The 12,288-nt window shown below is 40.3% G+C and overlaps 1 protein-coding gene across 3 annotated transcripts in view; it reads right to left on the bottom strand.

Annotated features, from left to right (window-relative positions):
- Window positions 1–5,517: 5,517 nt before the first annotated feature.
- brwd1 (bromodomain and WD repeat domain containing 1) overlaps window positions 5,518–12,288 on the bottom strand; it is a 33,072-nt gene continuing 26,301 nt past the window's right edge. For all 3 annotated transcript variants that reach the window (XM_062385279.1, XM_062385280.1, XM_062385281.1), the window contains exons 34-44: window positions 11,758–11,824; window positions 11,412–11,462; window positions 10,759–10,884; window positions 10,504–10,656; window positions 10,222–10,382; window positions 9,832–10,004; window positions 9,413–9,529; window positions 9,092–9,283; window positions 8,692–9,003; window positions 8,189–8,335; window positions 5,518–8,097 (exon numbers count right to left, since the gene is read on the bottom strand). In XM_062385279.1, coding sequence (XP_062241263.1) covers window positions 6,683–8,097; window positions 8,189–8,335; window positions 8,692–9,003; window positions 9,092–9,283; window positions 9,413–9,529; window positions 9,832–10,004; window positions 10,222–10,382; window positions 10,504–10,656; window positions 10,759–10,884; window positions 11,412–11,462; window positions 11,758–11,824 — 2,914 coding nt within the window. In that variant the 3' untranslated portion in view covers window positions 5,518–6,682. The remainder of the gene's footprint in view (window positions 8,098–8,188; window positions 8,336–8,691; window positions 9,004–9,091; window positions 9,284–9,412; window positions 9,530–9,831; window positions 10,005–10,221; window positions 10,383–10,503; window positions 10,657–10,758; window positions 10,885–11,411; window positions 11,463–11,757; window positions 11,825–12,288) is intronic.

Genomic DNA, 12,288 nt, shown 5'->3' with positions numbered 1-12,288 from the left:
AATACGAGAGCCGGTTGAAGTTGGTATTTTCGTGAAAAGATATAAATATATATTCATGCTTATTGAAGGACCTAATTCCACAAAAGCAAATAATGATTACAAAGTATCATATAAAAACTGCAGCAATATTATTTAGTAAAGAAACCCTCATTACAAACTGTACAATCAGATCTGTCGAAAGTGCGAGTAACTATCGATATGAAAACATGACGTCATCACGCAGACGCACCGTTTGGTCACCAGGTCTCCGACTTTTAAATGTTTTATTTTGGTTTTAGTTTAGTTACATAAAGGCAGGCGAGTTTGATACTCACTCAAAACACTTAAGTTAATCTTTACCTCAGTATTCATATCATTTACATTATGGCATCTTATTTATATTTTATTTGTATTTATACATTGTAAGATGTGCAAAGAAATATTTCAAAAAGTAATTAATGGACCATAATGGGGATCTTGATCTTTTGACACTTGAGTTAAATAACACATAAATCTTAAATATATACAACACAAAAAGCAAAAGAGACAATCTCTTTGAGATGTTTTATTTAGAAACTGATATATTACCAAATTAGTACAAAAATGTAAGGATATAATTAGTAGTAATAAAAACAACTTTTGTCTGGAAATAATGAAAGCTTGAATATAGTTGTATAGGTATATACGGTAAACATGCTGCGTCATTTCCTGTTTTCTTGCACTGGTGGTGGTCTCTCTGCGAATTAGCTCCGCTGCTAAGCAACAACTGTTTCTATGTAACACTACGGCTAAAATCACCGGTCTGTAGTTAAACACTCGCACATACCAACCCTTATTCTATCGTGCTTAGTGATTCTGTGTTCTGTCTGAGCTCACCCTCGTAGCTCTATAGCAGCGATGTCTTCTCTCTCTCCCTGTTGCTCCACTGCTCTCTCTTGCTCCGAGTGTCTAATGTGTTCCTACTCCTCTGCCTCCCTTAACAGTAGTGGTACATGTAATAAATGTAGTGTGTTGATAGCGATGGAGGCTCGGCTTAGCGACTTGGAAGCTCGGCTCAGCAGCTTAGAAACTCCGTTAGCTGTAGTTAGCCCATTATTCGCTCCTTTCAGCGAGGCACCCGCTGATAAACAAACTCTGATTATTGGCGACTCGGTTCTAAAAAAGGTAAATACAATAAAATCGCAATTCACGTAGGCAGCAACGACTCCCGGCTTCGTATGTCGGAGGTCACTAAATTGAATGTTGAGTCGGTGTGTGCGTTTGCTAAAACGATGTCAAGACACAGTCGTTTTCTCTAGCCCGCTCCCTAATACATCGGATGACATGTTTAGCCGCATGTTGTCTTTTAACAGCTGGCTGTCTAGGTGGTGTCCTGTAAACGGCGTGGGATTTATAGATAATTGGCTAACTTTTTTGAGAAAACCTGGTCTTGTTAGGAGAGACGGCGTTCATCCCACTTGGGATGGAGCAGCTCTCTTATCTAGGAATATTACTAAGTCTATAACATGACAATCCATAGTTGGGACCAGGAAGCAGAGCTGCAGTGCTGGACACTTCTCTGCGCTCCCTCTGGATCAGTCACAAAACCCCATAGAGATTGTGTCTGTTCACCGTCCGATTAAATTATTGAAATTAAACAATAACAGAGCGAGAACTCCACACAAAAATTTAATACAAATTCAAACAACCTCTGAAACAATTCAGGAAACCCAGACTTTTAAATGTGGTCTTTTAAACATTAGATCACTGGAAAAAAAGGCTCTTTTAGTTAATGAAATAGTCTCTGATTACAACATAGATTTATTGTCCCTCACTGAGACGTGGCTGCATCCTGATGAATATGTCAGTGTAAATGAATCTACTCCCCCCAGTCATATCAATTCACAGGTTCCTAGAGAAATTGGGCGAGGAGGTGGAGTTGCTGCTATTTTTAACTCCAGTCTATCAATTAATCCTAAACCCTCAACTCAGCTACAAGTCATTTGAATGTCTGGTTCTTAGTCTTCCATGCCAATCCAGGAACCACCAACAGCCAATCATATTTGCCGTAGTTTACCGTGCTCCCAGGGCTTATACTGAATTTTTAAAGGAATTCCCTGAGTTTTTTTCAAACTTAGTCCTAAAGACCGATAAAATTATTATTGTTGGTGACTTTAATATTCATGTTGATAATAATAAAGATTGCCTTAGCGTAGCATTTATTTTAATACTAGACTCTATTGGTTTCAGTCAGTGTGTGCACAAACCTACTCATTGTGGTAACCACACACTTGACCTTGTATTATTGTATGGTGTCGGAATTGAAAATTTAACAGTACTTCCGCGCAATCCAGTTCTATCAGACCATAATTTAATAACCTTTGATTTTTCAATAACTGAATATATGGCACTAATAAAAAATTAATTTTCTAGATGTCTACCTGATAGTTCTGTAGCTAAATTTAAGGAAATAATCCCAATTACTTTTAAACCCGTATTAGCAGTAGATATAAACAACAAATTCTTTAAAACCCTGAGCACCATTGAGATCGACCACCTCGTTGATAGCTCTGCAGACTCATTACGATTAACATTAGACTCAATAGCGCCTCTAAAAAAGAAAAATGTCAAACATAGTAAATTAGCTCCGTGGTATAATTCCCAGACAAATGAGTTAAAACAATTATCAAGAAAACTAGAAGGAAGTGGCGCTCCAGCAACAATGTTGAAAATCTAATAGACTGTAAGAATAGTGTTAAAGAATATAAAAAGGGTCTCCACAAAGCAAGAGCCGCCTACTATTCAAAACTAATAGAAGAGAATAAAAACAACCCCAGGTTTCTCTTCAGCACTGTAGCCAGGCTGACAGAGAGTCACACCTCCACCGAACCCTGTATTCCTCGATCCCTAAATAGCAATATCTTTATGACCTTTTTTAATGATAAAATTCAAACTATTAGAAATAAAATCAACCATCTCCTGCCCTCAATTGGCACTAATACCCTCCCAACAACAGAGATCTCAGAAACGGCTGAGAATCCTACCCATTACTTAGACAGCTTCTCTCTGATCACCCGTGATCAGTTTACCAAATTAATCTCAGGTTCTAAACCAACAACCTGTATCTTAGATCCCATTCCTACCAAATTACTTAAGAAATTCTGCCTCTAATTGATAGTTCGTTACTTAACATTATCAATCTGTCATTATCATCAGATTATGTACCACAGTCTTTTAAAATAGCTGTCATCAAACCCCTATTAAAAAAACCCACCCTAGACCCAGAGGTTTTAGCCAATTACAGGCCAATATCTAATCTCCCCTTCATTTCTAAAATCTTAGAAAAAGTTGTTGCCAATCAGCTGTGTGAGTTTCTCCAGGAAAATAATATATATGAAGACTTTCAATCGGGGTTTAGAGCCAATCACAGTACAGAGACAGCCTTGGCAAAAGTCACTAATGACCTTTTAATAGCCTCAGATCAGGGACTTGTGTCTGTCCTCGTTCTGTTAGATCTCAGTGCAGCATTCGATACAATTGACCATCAAATTTTATTACAAAGACTCAAACAGTTAATTAACATTAATGGAACCGCCCTTAACTGGTTTAAATCGTATTTTTCTGATCGCTCCCAATTTGTGCAAATTAATGATGAGTCATCTGTGCGCACCAAAGTTAACCATGGTGTTCCACAAGGCTCTGTGCTCGGCCCAATTTTATTCTCATTATATATGCTTCCACTAGGAAACATTATCAGGACACACTCGGTAAATTTCCACTGCTATGCGGATGACACCCAGTTATATTTGTCAATAAAACCTGAACAAAGTAATCAATTAACTAAACTTCGAACATGTCTCAAGGACATAAAAACCTGGATGACCCGCAATTTTCTCTTATTAAACTCGGACAAAACAGAGGTTATAATACTTGGCCCCAAACCCCTTAGAGATGCATTATCTAATGATATAGCTGCGCTAGACGACATTGCCCTTGCTTCCAATGAAACAGTCAGGAACTTGGGGGTGATCTTCGATCCTGATTTATATTTATAATTTATATATTAAATAGTCACTTAAAACAAATTTCTAGGACCGCTTTTTTCCACTTGCGTGATATTTCAAAAATTAGACATGTCCTTTCACAAAAAGATGCAGAAAAACTAGTCCACGCCTTTGTTACATCGAGACTGGACTATTGTAATTCATTATTATCAGGCTCCAGCAGTAAGTCGTTAAAGACTCTACAGCTTGTCCAAAATGCCGCAGCACGTGTCCTGACGAGAACAAAGAGAAGAGAGCACATTTCTCCAATATAAGCATCGCTACACTGGCTTCCAGTTAAATCTAGAATAGAATTTAAAATTCTCCTCCTCACCTTTAAGGCCCTTAATAATATAGCGCCTTTTTTACCTTAAAGAGCTGTTAGTACCTTATAAACCCACTAGAGCACTCCGCTCCCAGAATTCAAGCCTACTTGTCGTCCCTAAATTCTCTTAAAGTAGAGTAGGAGCCAGAGCTTTTAGCCATCAAGCCCCTCGGCTGTGGAATAATCTACCACTTTCAGTTCGGGAGGCAGACACCATCTTTTCGTTTAAAAGTAGGCTCAAAACCTTCCTTTTTGATAAAGCTTATAGTTAGAGCTAATTAGTGCGCCAGAACGTTACTTGTTCTATTTTATGACACATGACACACGGAGCTTCTCTTTCCAGCTTCTCCATCCCTATCCCCCTTCCCCGGAATCCCTTTGCTTTATCACCCGCAGATCCAGGGCCTCTGTGGCCGCACCATGGATTGCGTTTTGTGGATCGCGCACCGGGGGTCGCGGTGTTGGATCCAGTGTGGCGGATTCTGAGTCATGTGGGCTGATCGTGGTGCTGGTGGCGGAACCTGTGTCGCGTTGGCATTGGGCACGGGCGGTGGACCAGGACCGCGGTGGTGGCTTGTGATGGGTCCTGGTGGGCGGCGGTGGACGTTGACTGAGGACTGGAGTGGCGTCTGGTCTGGATGGTGGATCGTGGTCTATATGGTTGCTGAGCATGGACTGTGCTTGCAGCGGGACTGCTTGGCATGTCATGTTGGGGTTGTCCTTCTGGATGTCTACCCTCATCAAATGCTGCTAGAGACTTTGATTATTGATGATGTTTTCCTGCACGTGGCATCTATTGCACTTCTGTCCATCCTGGGAGAGGGATCCCTCACATGTGGCTCTCTCTGAGGTTTCTACATATTTTTACCCTGTTAAAAAGGTTTTTTTGTAGTTTTTCCTTACTCTTGCTGAGGGTTAAGGACAGAGATAGAAGATAAATTACATTAGTTTCATATAAAAAACTAAAATTACCAACATGCAACTGTTTGCCTCCGCCAACCAGTGCAGTATTCGTCTACATAAAAATGTTTTCCACTCACATGACGTCCCCTTGAACTTTGACCCCTAAAATGTCATCAGTTCATCATTGAGTCAAAGTAAACCAAATTTGAAAGAATAGCCTTAACCTGCGCAAGCATAGTGGATAATGCGCATGATGGCAATGCATAAGATGAAGTCAGACACAAAATACACCTTGAAATTATGTCTTTATTAACAGGAAGAATAACTCAGTTCATTGCACTCCACAACCACATTGCATTCATAGTTATCCTGTGAAATTGATTTATTAAAGGTGTAGTACGAAAAACAATTTAGCAAAATGTCAAAGCAACTATTTAGAAACCTCCCCATAAACAAAACTAAACCAAGTGACTGGCAAAAAGGTTTTAAGACAACTCTGAAAAAGAATTTAATACTGAAAATAGGTAACACAGGACAATAAAAAGTCTTCCCAACATGAGAAATCACAGTATTCTGCAGAAAGTACTTTTGGTTATTTGTACTTGGCAAAATGTACCAATTTGTGACATATGGCAAGACAATGCAGTTAAATGTAAAAAAAAAAAATATATATATATATATCAAATTTAAATAAAGGTTTTGCTACTGATTGAGCAACCCTTTCAGACAATGTCAATCTCAATCACATATTTACACCTATTCACTAGAATAAAACACAAAACTAATGAAAAAAAAGAAATGTATAGGGGAAGAACATACTAGTTCATTTGGCTCATATAAAAAAAAAAGTACAGTCAAGCATTAAGTGTTTGTGGAGTTACAAAGGAGTGCTGTAGTAATAAGTCTGAACTTGATTTTGTTTTTGTCCCAGTGAGTGTGCTTCGTCATCTGCTGACGTGGAATCGTTTCTTTACCTTACACTAGCTTGAAAAAACAACTGCATGTCTGAGACTACAGTAAACTTAGTTGACCCCTGAGTTTGTAATGCAAAACTAGTGTATGAAATACCTCATTACAGTGTATCTTAGTGCAAGCCAGCAATATGCTTGATTAATCAGAGGTAAATTAGATAGCACCCAAGCTGACAAAGAATCCCCAGAATAGTAACTCTGCTGGCCAAAATCACAACAAGCAGTATTAGAGGTGGCGTTCAGCTCTGCATCCTTGTGAAAACCAGCAGATCAAATGCTCGAATTTGTATTACATCTATAAACATGTTTTTTTTCTTCATAGAAAATATAAATATCCCTGAATGAAACAGATTCACAGCATTTTCTCTCTAGGACTCCAGTGCTACTACCATAACATGGCCATCAAGTGTCTTTGAAGTCTACATTTAATATCCTTTCTCTGTCTCCCCTCTACAGTCCGATGTTTCCAGCCATTTTGTCTTTCATTCGCTGTCGTGATAATTTACCGTCCGCTTCCCCCGGTTGCGAGTGTTCACACGCCTTTTCTGCTGCATTTTGCTGTACTCCTCCTCTTCCTCCTCCTCTGAGGCAGCCTGTTGCCGGCGCTGCCTCAGCTGCCGGCTGGCGCTCCTCCCGTCGATCCCAGATTGTATGTGACTTCTCCTCTTTGGACTGCTGTGGGACCCTGAGCTGACAACTGAGTTTTCAGAGGCAGAAGATGACTTGCTTTCTGAGCCGGAACTGTCGTTGCTGCTGTAGCTTTTGTTTTGTTTTGGCTGCCTAATTTTCTTCCCCTTTTTTGAGGAACTGATATCCTCCTCCTCGCCAGAATCAGACTCGGAAGAGGTCTCCTCCTCGTTGCTGTTGCCATCCCCTTTGTTTGATTCCCTTTTGGGAGGCTTTGAGGAGCCTGACCTGCTATTTTTATTGTTCTTGGACACTGGCTCTTTCTTTCCCTTCTCCTCCCGATTTTCTTCGGAGTCTGAAGTGTAAATACGTTTTCTCTTGGAAGACAGTTGATTCCTGGTTTCACTGGGAGATGTCCTCTTTGACTCTCTCGTATTACACTTGTCTTCCCTCAAAGCTCCAGCGATTTTGTTGCCGTTCCTCTGTTTACTCTGGCTTGCAGAAGCAGAATCTTCCTCGGAAAGGGAGTTGTCATTGATGTATTTTTTTTTTGGCAGGGCTCTGAGATTCCGCCGTCGATTTGACGTGCTATCTGAATTATCTGACTCCTCTTCTGATGAGCCAGTGGAGCGTTTCCTCCTAGACTTCCTCTTGGGTTTGTATTCTTGCTCAGAACTCTCTGAGGCTGAGATGTCGCCATGAGGCCGTTTAGATTTGCCCTGGGTTTGGGCCAATCTCTTTGTCTTAATTTCAACCTCAGATTCCTCACTGGAGTGATTGCTTTCTTCAAAGCTTATTTCATCTTTTTTCATTTTTTTCTTGCGTGGGTTGGATTTCTTTGGAGAATTACTGAGTTTGTCTGATTCTGGACCGTTCAGTTTATTAGTTGAGGCAGAATTTTGCTTATCTTGGCTTTTTGATGGTATAAGTTTACTCTTTCTCCTAGAATCCTTGTGGATTGCTTCCTCCACGTTTCTTCCATTTTGGTGCGGATGTTTCTGCAAACTGTTTTTTTTGTCCTCTTCACCTGAGCTCACAGGTTTGTGTCGCGTGGTCCTGTGTTCAGTGTCCTCTGCCTCCTCCTCACTTGTAATTCTCTTTTTCCTGGCTGGAGTAGCTGCTGTGCTTCTTGAAGGTCTCGGAAAAACTACTGTTTCTTCCTCATTCTCCTCAGCATCTCCAGAACTCTCCTCTGCAGTCCCCTCCTGCTCAGAGATACTGTCAGATTTGTGATGTTTTGCACTGTGTCCGTTCATGTGGGACAAAGTATCTGCAGAGAAGATGTTTAGATTAGAGAGACCTTGACATGAAGTCACAACTGGATATAAAAATGTAAACATGACATGAGGATATTTTCTCACCATTTCCCTTTGCTTTAGCAGCTTGTCTCCGTTTGTTGGATCTCGCGTTGCCATTTTGCTGATTCTGGGAGGAGGATGAAGCTTCGCTCTCATTTCCATCCTCCTCATCCTTCGTTTCACGACCTGATTCTTTTATATTCCGAGAAGCTATAAAGCCGAATGAGAGCAGAACTGAGCACATTTGTATCCTGTTAACTGCTCTAAATATAAAAATGGGAATGGAATGAATATATTTAAAAGATCTGAGAACATGCAAAGGCATAAACCTAATGCAGACATTTCATGCGTGTACAGAGGCAGTGTGAGCACGAAGAGATGAGCTGAAGCTGGAGTGCAGGGAATCTGTCTAAGCAAACTTAGATTTGAGTGAGAGCATTACAAAATCTTAACATGAAAGTCCTGCTCTCAAACTGAAAGACCCCACTCTTGAATAAAGATAAAAACCCAAATGAAAGAATTTCAATGTCTATTTTAACATGTATTTTAAAAGTACATTTGCTTACCCCGTGTTGACAGCTTTCCATCTGAATCTGAGCTGCTCTGGATCACTGCGGGGCGTTTGCCGGCCCGGGATGCAGGGCGAAGGCGGCTGCTGCTCCTTCTTGGCTTCTGCTCCTCTTCTTCATCCCCCTCAGATGCTTCAATGAGTTTCATCTTATTCACAGCTGCCCTTGCTGTCTTTCTCTTGAGTGACCTGCGGACTGAGATTTCCTTGTCCTCCCTGTCCCAGTCCTGGGACATGGACAAGTCCTGGTGGTGACGTTTCTCCTTAAGAGACGACCTGCTGCTGTGACCATTCATTTCAGCTCTGTCCTCTGAAAACAAGCCATGAAGATGTATGTGAAATGTGTAGCTGTGACTTACATGGCTTTCAGTTCACAAGTGTCTATCTTAAGCATTTACCTGTCCGTTTCCTGTCCGCAGCAGCACTGTTTCTGGTCAGACGTGTACTCCTGCTGTTTTTACTCCTGCTGGGGTAGACATTACCTGATGACTGGGAGGACACTTCTCCATCCTCACTCTTCTCAACTTCACTGTCAAAGTCCTCCTCTTCTTCATCGTCCTCTTCCTCTTCTTCACTGTCGCTCTTGGCAGCTGGAAAAACATTGTATTAACAGGGTTAATCACTTAAATACATAAACTTCCTATGTTGCATTATGATCTCCTTGGTTTTTCTCTGAATCTAATTTGAAAAATGGATTTCAACGGATGGAAACTGCTGACATTTTTTCCTCTGTTTGGCACAGTTGCTCCTTGTAACTCTTCCTTTATGTCTGCGTTGGTGGTGCCTTGAGGAATCAGGATGTTTTTCCTCTGGTTCGCTCAGCTCACTGTCAGACTCTGAAGTGGAAAAACATTGGATCATGTCACGATGAGCAAATGAGCTATCAGACTTGTCACTCTCAGTTTGGGGACAGAAAGAATTTATGAGAAGATTCAACAGCACATCTCCATAGCTTAGTTTCGTAAGACTGTATGTATTTCCACTATATAACACGTCAAAAACTAAATGCGGTAGTGAGGTGGATCTGGGTATATCTGACCACTTAGGATCAGGTTTTTGTCATCTGAAAAACAAACATGGCATAGAATCTTGTCCTATAATTTAAGTGCATGTATAAAAAAAAAAGTCTAATTTGTACCTGGTGTTGATGAAGCAGCTTTAGAGCCAGAGTCGTCTTCTGAGGAGCTGTGACCTGAGCTTCTGCGTCGACTCCGCCTGGCTCGCTCAGAAACTGACACTTTTGCTGAGGTAGATTTGGTCACTGACGTCATCTCGACTTTAACCTGAGTTTTGACTGCACCCTTCTTTTGACTTGAGAAAATAAATATTTATTTATTTAATTTTAATCAGGCAGTGTCATGGAAAACACGGATTTCTCTTAGGCATTTGTGCTGTAATTTACTCTGTACATTGGAGAAAAAGTTACAACAAAGTACTTAAACCAGATTTGTAGATAGTAGATATTATATACCCTGAACCACTCATTTGTTAGGCGGACACATTGAGAAAAGGCACAACTCAAACAGACCTTGTTGTGGTGGAGGATTGATCCTGTTGCTGCATCTTCTTACGGAATCTCTGACTGCGGCGGAGCCTATCACTGCTCTTCACAGCAGTTTTGTACTCAGATATGACTGTCCTGATTTTCTCCTCGAAGAAGGCAGAGAGCCGCAGGGTCATACTGTAAATCTACAGCAGAAAATGTATAGAAGAGATGGAGACCAACTAAAATATAAACTGTCACTTTTGTCTCTAAAAGAAGATTTGCAGTAGAAGATTAATTGATGATAAGTTTTAATTATTGCCCTACCTTGGAGCGTTTATTGGGTGTGTAGGCTTTAGCATTAGCAAATATTAGCCGGGTGTCTTTGCAAAGCTCGATGGGATTTTCATAGTGGTCTTCTTCTAGGGTCCTTTTCACAGAGCCAAAGTCCATTGGTGTATCAATAATATCATGGTAGTCCTGCACACACAAAACACGATTTAGACTTAAAAGAAACCCTAATTGTGACCACTGATGTGAACTCTGTTAATGGTATGACTACAGGGTTTTGTTTTAACTCACTGGATAGTTCTCAGGATCCACAGACTTCCTGAATGGTTCTGAGTCCTCACACTGGAATATGTAATTGACCAGACTCTTGCACTGTTCCTTCCAGGCATCTCTGTCTGGCACCACCTCCACAGAGCACTGCAGATGTCAGCAAATAAGAGAGGAGATCATCATTACAAGTTAAACACACTAATCTGTTGCTGCTGAAGTCAATCTGCCACCAAACAGGAGTTCAGTGCATGTCCATGTTATTAATGGGTTGTGTTGTTTTTAAATTGCTGAAAAATAACTTTGTATAAAACCGCATGTATTAGTGATGTTGATCATTAACCTTTTAACCATTGGCCAACAATAAGAATTTCAAACAATTGATACCAGGGACCTGTTAAAAAAGTCCTGGACATTGTTACTATCTGAGCAGGTGTTCTGTGTCGTGGGTCTCACAGTTGACAGCGCACCAGACTGAACCCACAGCATTTAAACATGTTGCAGTTTCTAAACAAAAGCATTATAAAGATTGTGTGCTGAAGAATGAACAGACCTGGCCATTTCTGTTTGACCATTGAACGAGTATGCAGTGTACCATCATGCCCATCCTATTAAATGCATGTCCATCATGTGCGGGAATGTGCACAGCTAATGTAGAATGTTAAGCCGATTTCTACCTGATGCAGCCGGTGTACAGCTGAGGTTCCTGGTGCTTCTGTATCCTCATCCTGTGGACATTAACCAAACGTCAGATACTTGAATCTGAACACTGAAGTGCTAATTTCATTTTCTACTGGTGAGCAGATGTTGATAAACTATCTTAAAATAAAATACCATGTTCCTATTACTAATGGAAAATCAAAGTCTTCTCAATCATCACTTCCAGATCTCTCATCTGTGTTTCAAGTAAAATCAACCAAATCACAACAGACTTAAGACTTGTATGTCACCAATATGTGACATACAGAAAATATAAAGAGTCATTGCATATAATATTATCGTTGTTAAATTCGGTTGATTTACCTCTTCGTCATCATCCATCTCTTCAACAGCATTGTAAATCTCCATGATATCTGTGCAGCTTGGATCACTGTCAAAGCCAAGGAGGTTTGAAGAAATTATACACTGTGGTATCATCACATAGTCTTCTTTTAAAGTTGTTGACATGCATCTATGTATCCCCTTAAATTTTTTTTGAGGACTTGTATATTTTGTATATTCAGATTACATTTAGCTTTGAGCAAATGGTAATATATCTAGCTGTCTGGCCTCTGTGTTGGGAGTTTCTCCATTTTTAGGTGCAAAATTGCTCAGGGGTCTCATTTATAACTGCTGCGTACGCACAAAGCGGGGCCTGAAATGTACGTACGCCACTTCTCAAGCAAACGTTGGGATTTAACGACGGGAAAATTTGCCTATTTCTATGCAAACTCTGACCCATGCGTACAAACGTTTTGGAGACAGGAAAGTGCTCATTTATTATTTTCATACACATTACTGATTCTGATTATTGATCATTTTAAGTATATTGTAATACATTTTTTAAGTTCGTTT

The sequence above is a fragment of the Platichthys flesus genome, chromosome 4, assembly GCF_949316205.1.
Source record: "Platichthys flesus chromosome 4, fPlaFle2.1, whole genome shotgun sequence".
NCBI lineage: Eukaryota > Metazoa > Chordata > Actinopteri > Pleuronectiformes > Pleuronectidae > Platichthys > Platichthys flesus.
This window is presented reverse-complemented; position numbering and strand designations above follow the sequence as displayed.